The sequence below is a fragment of the Lacerta agilis genome, chromosome 9 (genome assembly GCF_009819535.1).
Source record: "Lacerta agilis isolate rLacAgi1 chromosome 9, rLacAgi1.pri, whole genome shotgun sequence".
Lineage (NCBI taxonomy): Eukaryota > Metazoa > Chordata > Lepidosauria > Squamata > Lacertidae > Lacerta > Lacerta agilis.
The window spans coordinates 61768988-61781026 of record NC_046320.1 but is presented as its reverse complement, the minus strand read 5'-3'; the positions used below and the strand labels follow the sequence as shown (position 1 = coordinate 61781026).

Below are 12039 nucleotides of genomic sequence, written 5' to 3'. Positions count from 1 at the left end.
CCTCTTGAAGAGGTCAGATGTGGGCATATCTCTAGACTGCACTAAGTTCTTCACAGGGGTAGATGCCCATTGAGTATGGTAGGGCAGAAGGCAAGGAGCCCGCCAGTAGATGGCGCCAGAGAATAGCAGGCAAAGCCAACTAATTCTAGTTTTGTCCCCATCGTCCTCCCTGTTCTGCAAGGGCAAACTGAACCCAAGGGGGAAACGGATGCTGTGCCGTGCCACACTGAACCGGTTTTAAGTAGAAAGGAAAGCAGATGAAGGGGGCAGGCTGAGAGCAAAGTGAGGACGGTGGGGCAGTGCCCCATTTCTCCTAATGAGCCCACTGCAAGTATACCCACTGCAGTGGGTATACTTGCACCTCAGGGTCCCTTCCAACTCTACAATTCTGTGATTCTGTGCTATTCTGTGCCTTGACACCCTTTTCTGAACTATACCAGATTGGGACAGACTGGACTTATGCAGAGATTACTCTACCCAGACTCAATTCAAGCTGGGCTGGATTTCACCTCCATCCCTGCCCACTGCGTCCTAAGGGCTACCAGTGCATACTAGGCAGAAATGGAAAGTACACTTCCGAGTTAGGAAAAGGCATGTCTATCAGTCCTATGTCTCTCAGCTGCTCCTAGGTATGAACCCAATTAGGCAGTTGACACAAGAGAGGTCCCGCCCCGCAACCTCAGCTTCTGTATCTCCCCCAAGCGAAGACTCCCTCTGCATGTAACCAATTTCTGCTTCTCCCTCTCGCCTGGTCCTGGGAGACAGTAGAGCAGGAGAGGTGGGGGCAGAAGGAGGAAAAGGTTTGGAAGCCCTTGACTCACCAACCTGACCTCTCTCTCTCCTCCTGCACCTCTAATTCACTCTCCGACAGCTTCTCCTGCCTCTGACTCTCATCTCCTGGCTGTAAGGCTCCCCCAGATCACTGATCTCCAAGTCAGTCTCCAACCCCCCTTCTTCCCACTCTTCTGTCTCGCTCAGTGTCCAAGCCAATACCTGACAAGGAGTCTTGCATGACCAAAGTCAGCCTCTTGACCACGTAACCATGACAACAGACTACTCTTTTGCAGTCTGCAATTTTAAAGGACCTGGGGGCTATGGCTGGATGCTCTTTTTTATCAGGAAAAATGCAGAAGTTCAAAGAAGTGCAGCACTTACACAACCTCATGGCCTCTCTAACCTTTCCTTTGAAGAATTTATCCATTATCGTATAAAGCTTTGAAAAGGAAATGCTGGCTCAAATTTGCCTGGAAATTTCAACTTCTCATCTAGAAACCCTTTGCCCGAATCCCTGATGTGTCTGTTACTCATTGGTGTAGGGAAATGCATTCTGTGCCTGCCTAGGAACACTTTTACTTCTTCTTTCATATGTTCTAGGAAAGAGCCCTGGCCCTGAAAGCAGATTAAATGGTGGTGTCACAGAAATTGTCCTCAATAAGTAAGTGTTTTGATGTTAGATTCTGCTGGGAAATGATATCTCACAGCCTCTGCACTTGAAGGGAAGGTCTAACCACCTGAATAGCTGTGCTTTGCACATCTACAAACTGACGATTCAAGATTGGGGTGTCTGGTTCCACCAGGTAAGTTTGGAGATTCTTAGAGTCAAAGAGTGGTTTAACTCCCTGTTAACCACCCATTGTCAGGAGTCCAGATTCCCATCTTGATAACACAGTAGGCGTAGGTAATTAAAAAGGAGGATTTATTGCAAAAACAAACAGATAGCTCCGGACGGCTCTGACAAAGCCTCCGGCATCATTACTCAAGATGACCCTTCTGAAGACTCCTTCTGGCTACGATAGAAGATATTGAACTTACGGCTCTTACGGCTCTTGTTTTGCTTCCTGTCTAGCAGCCCTCCCATTCACCGACTCTTCGGACTTAGTGGATCGGCTCCAACCTCTTCCTGGTCTGAGAGGCTGAGTTTATTCGTACCTATTTGTGCTTCCTGTGAGCTTTGGCTGTGTTCTAGCCTGCTCTCAGCTACTGCCTTATCAGCCAGCCCGTCAAGGTCAGGGGGTGCCAAAATCTGCAGCTGCCGGCTCTCCCCTACCTGACTAACCTCTAAGCCTCTCTGTTCCTGGCTGCTTTCTGCAGTTGGCTGCAAACCTTCGCTTGGAGCTGGCTCATTCCTGACACCCATTTACATGGAGACAATCTCTTTGTAAGGGAGCCTTATTTATTTTATTTTATTTTATTTTGCAGTTACTTGGGCTGGATCTCTAGACACATCAAAGAAGCATTTCAGTGAAACATGCTGTAATCTTTGCATGAGAAATTGGGTTGGCAAAAACGGAACGCCACAGCACCATTGGGTGCTGCCACAGTGATATAATGCATATACAACGAACGTAAAGTGCTTTTTATTTGCCAATGTAGCTGAGTCCTTGGAGAACAAACATGGCACAGAATCCCATTTCTGCGTGGACATCACCAAGAATAGCAATGCAGGAGAGGCAAGCTACAGGGTCACTGGCATCTGAGCATCACTTACTCAGATCAATGGCAATGATAAACCACTAATGGTCAATAATTATTATTATTATAATTTATTAACTATACCCCGCCCATCTGGCTGCAAAAGGCAGGACACATTTTCATATCCATCCAACTGAAGCCTCTGATATGAATGGATAATTCAGTCTAGAGGCTGGTGCCATGACACTTATTTCTGCCCCTCAACCAGCCCCAAAGATGGATGGAAGTTGCTGCTGATATCAACTCTATTCGTGGCTACAACCAGGTCTTCCTCTCTCCATTAAAAGAGCCAAAATGCTTTGCTGATAAAAACTACATTTTGAATTCTGCAAATCTGGCGGGACTTGTCTGGCATTGGCACCAATGCTTTATTCCAACTGTAAAATATGCCTATTTCAGAATCTTTTGCAGTGTGGTTGGTAAAGCTTAAAAGAAACATACACGGTACAATGAAAGTAACAGGCCTTTGGACCCAGCTCATTTAAAGTGAGTCATTATCAAGCCCCATTGAAAGCAGTGGGACTAAACAGAGAGTCACAAGAAGCATGTTGCATAGACTTAAACGTGTTTTGTTCAGGGTTAACTTTAGTTGGATGGGTGCCTTATAGAGCCTGCAGATAGCAGTGCAGGACAGTAAACCTTTGGTCCTGTAGCAACTCAAAACCGGAGCTCCACTCCATCGATCACATACATCGGGGAAGGGGACCTGCAACCCTCTTGCCTATTTTATTTATTTATTGATGAAAGTTTTCAAATCCACTTAATATAGATATATATTACTGGATCACATAAAAGCAATTAAAAATACAACACCCCATAAGGAACCCGTATTTGAAGGATAGGAGTGGGAAGAAAGTAATGTCGGTTCGGGGGATTGCTAATTTAATTTTATTTTGAAAAACCGATAAATTATATTTAAAAAAAAAAAAGAAATGAAGTGACATTCAGAAAGCAGTAAAGACTATTTTAAAAAATACAACATTCAATAAAGATTCCTAAAAGCAAGATAAAAGCAAAACACAAGAACACTGTAATAGTTTAAGCATGAGGTTATTAGCACATGGGCCACCAATTTAGTCTATTTTTAAAAAATTATTTTATTAAGTTTCAACATTTTTAACATGTGCAATCAAAACACAGTTTCATCTTTTCTCTTATTTTTGTCAACTTCCCACCCCATTTTCCATGGAGATGTCATTTCTCCCTTTCTGCTGTACCCTATCTGTTAAATCATAACCACGAAATTATAATCTAATTACTTTTGTTGCTCATTGCTCAAATCCTGCTCGCGAGTTCATCGTACTATAATATTTCTTTAAGTAGTATGAAAAAGACTTCCATTCTTCCATAAAACACTCATCATTAGATTCTCTTAAGGTCACCAGCTTCGTCTAAGAGCTCTGCCTGCTTCACAAAATTCACCTACTGGTTATGACAACTTTGGGCTCTAATCCTGCCCAATTTGGTTCCGGACCCTGAGAAAATGGAGCCCTCAAAAGGAAAGAAGGTTCCCTGCGGTATATTGATGGATAAGTCTTGTGTATGAGTTTGGATTGTAGCCATTTACACACAAGGCTGGAGAACCTGTGGTCTTTCAAACACTGTTGGACACCAACTCCCATAATCCTTCGCCAGCGTGGACAATTGACAGGGAGGATGGGAGCTGTAGTCCAAAAGCCTGGAGGGCAACAGGTTCTCCACCCTTTCATCAACAAGTTCCAGGAAGTTCAACATTTAAGAACTAAACTTACCTTGAAGCATCCAAGTGCTGAAGCATATATGGTGTTCGACGGAGGGTCACACTTCAGTCCCCACCTGCTTGACAGAAGACAACATATATTGGATATAATACCTTTGTGGCGGCGGCAGCATCACATTTGCTTTACAACCATTTAAAATCCAGTATTTAAAACAGTTAAAACAAACTGCCGTCGCAGGAATTATGTGGGTCCTGAAAACACACATCTCAGGTGTCGAAAGACCAGGCTAAAGAAGTGTGTCTTCAGCGTTTGCTGAAAATTGTATACTGAAGATGTCAGGTGCACTCCTGTGGGAATTACATAGCTTAGGGGCTCTGTGCCAAAGGATGGCAGATCCAGAAGCATCAGTGTGTAGACCAGGGGTCGGCAACCTAAGGCCCATGGGCCACAAGCAGCCCACGGGGGTCATTTAACTGGCCCACGAGCCGCCCCCGAACTGAGCCACCCGCTTGGCGAGTCCCCACGCTGCGCTAAACTGGCACGGTGCAGGGACTCACTTCCGTGGCACTGGAAATCACGTCTGCACAGATGCAGATGTCAGAAATTGCGGGCATGTGTGCACACAATCCAGCCCATAGAGCGTCTCCGCTGGAGTGAACCAACCCAGGCGAGGTAAACAATGCTGATTATCATCTTCTGAAGCAACTACTCTATTCTGAACTTAAAAATGGAAAGCGTAATGCTGGTGGTCAACAAAAGAGGTTTAAAGACTGTCTCAAGGCAATTTTTTAAAAATGTAGTATAAACACTGACAACTGGGAAACACTGGCCTGCGAGTGCTCCAGTTGGAGAACAGCCTTTACCAAAGGTGTCGTGGGCTTTGAAGACACTCGAACTCAGGACGAAAGGGAGAAACGTGCTAAGAGGAAGGCACGCTTGGCGAACTCACACCATGATCAACTCCTGTCCAGAAACCTATGTCCCCACTGTGGAAGGACGTGTGGATCCAGAATTGGCCTCCACGGTCATTTATGGACTCACTGTTAAAACCTTGTTTATAGAAGACAATCTTACTCAGCTATGAGTGATCGCCAAAGGAAAAAAACCAGTGATCTGACTCAGCACAAAGCAACTTCCAATATTCCTATGGAGTAGTTCTGGACCTGGCTAGGACCCTGGAAATCTGCTACCAGTAGGCAAATGGTCTTTATATATGGCTCAGTTCCTCATGGTGCCTTGTTGTTCCCGTGATCAGCAAAGCAAGTTATGCTGAATTTGCAAGGAAAGGGCCATAGCTCAGTGGCAGAACATCTGTTTCGCATGCTGAAGGTCCTGTGTTAAATCCACAGCATTTCCAGATAGAGCTGAGGATCTCCTCTGCCCGAAACCCTGGAGAGCCACTGCCAGTCAGACAATCCTGAGCTACATGGGGCAATGGCCTAACCTTGGGTTAAGAACTTAATTCGTTCTGGAGGTCTGTTCTTAACCTGAAACTGTTCTTAACCTGAGGTACCACTTTAGCTAATGGGGCCTCCCACTGCTGCTGTGCTGCCGCCACATGATTTCTGTTCTCATCCTGAGGTAAAGTTCTTAACCCGAAGTACTATTTCTGGGTTAGCAGAGTCTGTAACCTGAAGCGTCTATAACCTGAAGCGTCTGTAACCCGAGGTACCACTGTATAAAGCTGCTATGCCAGGCACAGATGTTTGCCAATGTTTTCTTCTTCTTCGAAAAATGTGGCACCAAGAAGCAGGCCCGGTATTCCCAATGTGGCCAAACTCTGTATTTTTAGATATGGAAACATCTTCCCAGGGAAACACAGCAATGGGAAAATTCTAGCCCCACGGCACCAACTGCAGCATCCAGGACTTCCATGTGTGAATCGGCTGTCATTCATATATATATAATCAGAGATGCAAATTTCATCTCAGCCCACACATCACATTTTTTGAATGGTGTTCACACATTCTGTTGTTAGTCTCCAACTGTACAAAGATCAACTATATACAGGCATAAACCAGTCCTTGGAGACTGGAAGCCACATGAGTGAACTTACTCCAGTTGAAAATCATTGTGTTTGAGGGGCTAATTAAAGTTTTCTGTGGGCTGTTGTGACTGCGAGGTCTTGTTCACACATGGCAAGTCGACGCTGGATATCGCAGCCATAAGCCGATTAACTTGCATGTGTGAAGCCTCCATAAAAGCTGTTCCGTCCGTGACCTTGAGGGACAAGGAAGCTTTTTCATATTGTTTCAGAATACAACCCAGCCTGATCCATTTGGATAGGATGGGATATACTAAAACGGCAACTGATTCATAGGATTCCATTTGGGAAGCTAAGCTATTTCTTTAATAACAAGCATTTATAAGCAGGTGATGAAGTCCTAAATATATGTAACTGGCTGGAGGGCAATTTTTGGGGGGAATGGCCTCGATGTGGGGTGGGGCTAGGGTTGGGATGGGATGGGATACCTGTGGCCATTCAGACGGTGTTGGATTCTAGCTCCCATCGTACCTAAACATTGATCCTGCTGGCTGGTGCATATGGGTGTTTGGGAGTTGGAGATGGACCATATTTGGAGGGCTACAGGTTCATGAAACCCTGGGCTAGGGTGTTCAACTGCATAATATTATTATCAACAACAACAACATATCTCTTTATATCTTTAAGGGAAAATAATTTCGAAGCAGTTTACATCACACAGTAAAACATCAAATAAAACAAACCAGAACAAAAACATTAGTGAAGAAAGTCAAACATAAACTATGCATTCAAAGTAACATAACTGAACAAGAAACTGTTATCTTACAGATTTCAAAAGAAAACATTGCAACAGAGAATAAGAGGGCAGCCAATACATGGCACAACGTTCTTTCCTATTGAAAAGAAAAATAGTCATATTCAGGTAAGAAACTGCTGCCTCCACTTTAATGTAAAGCTTTCGGCACAACACCCACCCTGTTCCCATATCCTATTGTAAGGAGGCCCAAGCATATGTTAACTACAGTAATCACATTTTCTCCCATTTTTCTCCTGCGCCCACTCCTTCTCTGTTGTCTCCCTTCTGCTGCTTTTCTACATTGTAAGCCCCCTGGGGGCAAGGACCAGTTCTCCTATTCTTAAAGTGCCAATATACCGAATTTCTCCGTGTATAAGACGCCCCCTATTTTGGGGGACTCCAAATTAAGAAAACACCCTCAGCACTACCTGTATATAAGACGAGCCCCAATTTTAAACCTATTTTTTTGGTAAAAAAACAAACCCAAGTCTCATACAAGGAAAAATACGGTATACAGTATATGGGGTACATGGGCTGTTAGGGGAGGGTTAGTACCTTTGGTGGGGACACGCCGTGCTCCTTCTAGGGGAGCTCGTCCACCTTTGGTGCCTACCCTGCGCTCAGTTCTCACCCCAGGAAACAGCTTCAGCTTGCCAGGTTAAACCAGGTGAGGGTAGCTGATGGGTCTCAAAGCCTCGGTGAGTTAGGGACTTTCCCTGCATGCAAAGACAGGCACCGGCAGACAGGGGTGTAGCAAGGGGGTGGTGGAGGGCCACCCCGGGTTCCATAATGGAGGGAGTGACAAATTATCAAGGAACAATTTTGGGGGGGATTTGAATTTTTTTTTGAAATTTTTATTTTGAAAATGCCTGCTCCGAAGGTCTTATCTTACTATACTAGGGATTATATAGCTATACATGAAAATTCATGCATATCAGTTAATATCTTGACCCTCCTCCACCAAAATAGCTGTTCACTTGGCTGTTTTCCTATGCTGTGAAGGCTGGAATTTCAGTTCAGAGAACACTTACTGTTCCCAACCCTAACCCTGTGGAAAGCCATCTAATTAGACTTTAATTTGATTTTGAGATGTTTTTAGGAGGTAATTTAATTATTGTTTGATTTTATACCAATGTTATGTATCTGCTGTTAGCCACCCTGAGCCCGACTTTGACCGGGGAGGGTGGGATATAAATTAAAAAAATTAAACAAATTATTACTTGTTATTATTCCTTTGTAAGAAAATATGAAATAAAGTAAAACCATTTTTGCGGCGGGGGGGGGGGGGGAATCAATGGGGGGGTTGACAAGAAATTTTCCGCACCGGGTACCACCTGACCTTCCCATGCCTCGGGGGGGGGGGGTTGACAAAAATCTTTTTTGCCCCTGGGTACCAATTTACCTTGCTACGCCCCTGCCGGCAGATTGAGTGGACGAGACCAACAGTGGGTCCAAATGGTCAAGAAGGCTGTTCCTGCGCATGCTGTAGAGGCAAGTGAGGAGCAGATGGGGCTCATCAACCTGGGAAGGTAGCCCATTTAGAAGAAGGAAAACTCTGATCCTAAACCTCTGCTTCCTTGCAGGATATCTTTGGGAGAAGAAGAAGCTAAAGGCATAAACCATGGATAGGCAACCTAAGGCCCATGGGCCGGATGCAGTCCAATCGCCTTCTAAATCCAGCCCACGGATGGTCCGGGAATCAGCGTGTTTTTATATGAGTAGAATGTGTCCTTTTATTTAAAATGCATCTCTGGGTTATTTGTTGGGCTTGCCTGGTGTTTTTACGTGAGTAGAAGGTGTGCTTTTATTTCAAACACATCTCTGGGTTATTTGTGGGGCATAGGAATTCATTCATTTCCCCCCAAAAAACATAGTCCGGCCCACCACATGGTCTGAGGGATGGTGGACCGGCCCACAGCTGAAAAAGGTTGCTGACCCCTGGCGTAAACCCTAAACAAATCTGAAGTGGAGTTGCTAAGACAGTTGAATGGCGTCTTGTACGCCTCCTTCTGGCAACTCCTGCAGCAAAGCTGGCGCCAAACACATTGCTCTGCGTTCCTTTGGACTGCATTGGTGAAGCTGAGAGGAGGGTCCTGTCATCTCCATACACACTGCCCAGGCTTGCACTCCAGGGAGGTCACTTCAGCACTGCTAAATGCAACAAAAACAGCATGGGAGGCGGCAGCAGTCACGAGTTACCGGTTTCTGCAGCCACAGCAGCCGCTGTGAACTCTCCAGCGGCTTCACTTCACCCCCAGAGGCGCACTCCGTGGTCTCTCAAGACAGACAGATGCCAAGAACAACAAATGTCAATATAGATCCCAACATTCCATTACACAGATGAACCGGCGGGCAGAATGTTGCAAGAGAACTGAGAATTTTCTCAGGTTGTTTCAGTTCTGTTGGGGGTGGTGTCAAATCCGGGACCCCCTAACAAATGTGCAAACCTGTCAGCCTCTGGAGTCAGCTCTATCCTTTGCAGAGAGTAAGGCTACGGGGAAGGGCTCAGCAGTATGGCATTTGCTTTGCATGCAGGATCAATCCCCAGCATCTCCTGCTACGGCTGGGAAAGACCCTGGCTGAAACTCTAGAGAGCTGCTGCCAGGCCGTGTTGACAATACTGAGTTACATGGACCAAGAATCTGTCTTAAGGTAAAGGTAAAGGGACCCCTGACCATTAGGTCCTGTCGCAGACGACTCTGGGGTTGCGGTGCTCATCTCATTTTATCAGCCGAGGGAGCCGGTGTACAGCTTCCGGGTCATGTGGCTAGCATGACTAAGCCACTTCTGGCGAACCACAGCAGCGCACGGAAACGCCATTTACCTTCCCACCGGAGTGGTACCTATTTATCTACTTGCACTTTGACGTGTTTTTGAACTGCTAGGTTGGCAGGAGCTGGGACCAAGCAACGGGAGCTCACCCCATCGCGGGGATTCAAATCACCGACCTTCTGATCGGCAAGGCAAAAGCCTATGTTCCTAAGCCGAGGTCACAAGGGGCATGCAGTAAATTTAGGTTATACTCCATTGGCAATCCCCCCAAAAAAGTTGCATACCCTATGCCTTCTAATAGGACAAATGGCTGCTATTCACTCCCATGTGCAAAAGTCACACACCTGAACTTGGGGGCACTCTCCTGCAAGGGAAGGCAAAAATGGCCATTCTATTGGAGAAGAGCCTGACAACACAAGCCCTCCCTCCGCAACACCCAAACCGTCAGCTGTCATGGGGAACAGGCACTGCTAGCGGAAACAATAGGGACCACATGGCTTGGTCTGCATCAGCAGCCTGCGTACCCAGCCCCTTACAAAAACACAGCAGAAACCACATTATTTATTGCCATTATGGATCCCCTGTCGTGACCACCACCTAAGGCTGCTAGATGCAAAATTAAAAATTTTAAAAACAGGTGCTGCAGATGCCTCTGGTGCTTTTGGGAGTAAAAGGGACACAGAGAGCCTACCTATGCACTATGGGGGCTGATATAAAGGAGCACGTCTGAAAAACAAGGAGAGCATCCCTTAAGAGGCATTTGGCAAGCCCAGTTACCAAGCAAAGGGAATGTGAGCAGGTAAAGGGAAACAGTGAATATGGCTGAATGATGCTTTGTAAGCAGCGTTGGTGCAGCCTGATAGAAAGATGGGAGTACTACAGAGGGAGAGGCTTGGAAGGTAAGGAAGAGGGCTTGGAAAGAGGGTTAGCGAGCCCCTCCATACACACGCCAGCTTGCAAATTGCAGAGATGGAAACTGGTGCGCCGGCGGAGCGTGGTTTCTTTTCTCTCTCGCTTTTATTTTTTTTTTTTTTGGACGGGCAATCGTCCAAATTGATTCAGGTGGCAGCAGGAAGGAGGAAGAATTAAAGGGAGTTTCCAAGAAGAGCAGAAAGGGAGAGATAAGGCCGCCGCTCAGGTGTGCAGGCAGCCAGCAAAGAGCAACGATCCTCCCAATGAAAGCAATTAAGCAGAGGGCTCATCAAACGGAGAGGCGCCCTTTCGATTGAGCACGATGGGGGCAGCAATTCAGCAAGGCGGGAGGCGGGTGCGGGTCGCGAGCAGGAAATTCCCCGGGACTTTCTCCAGCAATTGCAATTTGCAGAACGCGCACACAATATCACGGTCGCTGCAAAAGCGCGATGGTGATTATCAGGACCATTGATAAGGCTTATCTGGGCGGATTGTGGAGGTGAGGCAGACGGACAGGGATGGATAGAGATGGAGGGGTGGGTTAGGTGGGCTGTGCGCTGAAACGGGTGGGGGAGGAGATGCAGGGCTTTAAGGTGGGGGAGGCGCCGCAGGGAGGAAGAAACCCAAACCGAGAGAGACCCCAGGTATCCTCCTACCGAAAAGCTGGGAAGGAAGAGGAGCGCGGAGGCGTCTCGGCGGCGGCGGCGGTCCGGCCCGCGGGTCCCTGGTGCTGTTACACCTGCAAGAGGAGGCAGGCGGCAGGAGAGCGATCGGCGGCGGCAGGAGGACTGGGCAGGCCGGGAGGAGGGCTTCCCCTCGAGGAAGAGGTGGAGTCTGCGGCTGCTGTCCGCCTCTCGCAGCCGCCGGAGCTTCCCCGGCGCCAGAGACAAAGGGCGAGGGGGCGCGCCTGGCTGCCTGCTTCTCTCTCGCAGGGGGGATATGAGGAGGGGAGGGGGAGACACACCCCAAAAGGGGCGGGCGGGCGTGGGGGGCGACATCCTCGCCATCCTCGGAGGCGGCGGCACCTTCCTGGGTGGGTGCCGCTAGCCAGACCTACCCCACCCCAGATTTGCGCCCTCACCCATCCACCCGGCCCACTTTTCATCTGGTCACGAGAGACGCCGGGCCCCCTCGAACCGGGCATTCTTTCTTTTTCTTTTTTAAATAAATAATCTTTATTTTAAAATATTTTAAAAGAATACATTCACACACAAACATACAACAAAGAAAATGCAAATCATACAATACAAACACAATCACAAAAAGATAGCCAATCACCCCCCAAAAAACCATTGCCCTGGGGGGGGGTGGAGAGTGTGCGCTCGTGTGTGATGCACAAGCGCGCGCGTCTGCCACACTTTTCCGACTGAGCTCTTGCGCCGATTGAGTTCTGCCCTTTGGTG

At 47.2% G+C, this 12039-nt stretch overlaps 1 protein-coding gene across 3 annotated transcripts in view; it reads right to left on the bottom strand.

Moving 5' to 3' along the window:
• The window catches only part of TMEM150C (transmembrane protein 150C), a 30224-nt gene extending 18682 nt beyond the window's left edge, over positions 1-11542 (bottom strand). Inside the window, exons 1-2 of one of the 3 annotated variants that reach the window (XM_033160780.1) lie at positions 11293-11542; positions 4224-4287 (exon numbers count right to left, since the gene is read on the bottom strand). In XM_033160780.1, the coding sequence (XP_033016671.1) occupies positions 4224-4249 (26 nt within the window). In that variant the 5' untranslated portion in view covers positions 4250-4287; positions 11293-11542. The remainder of the gene's footprint in view (positions 1-4223; positions 4288-11292) is intronic. The other 2 variants (XM_033160781.1, XM_033160783.1) reach the window with 2 other exon arrangements.
• Positions 11543-12039: the final 497 nt, after the last annotated feature.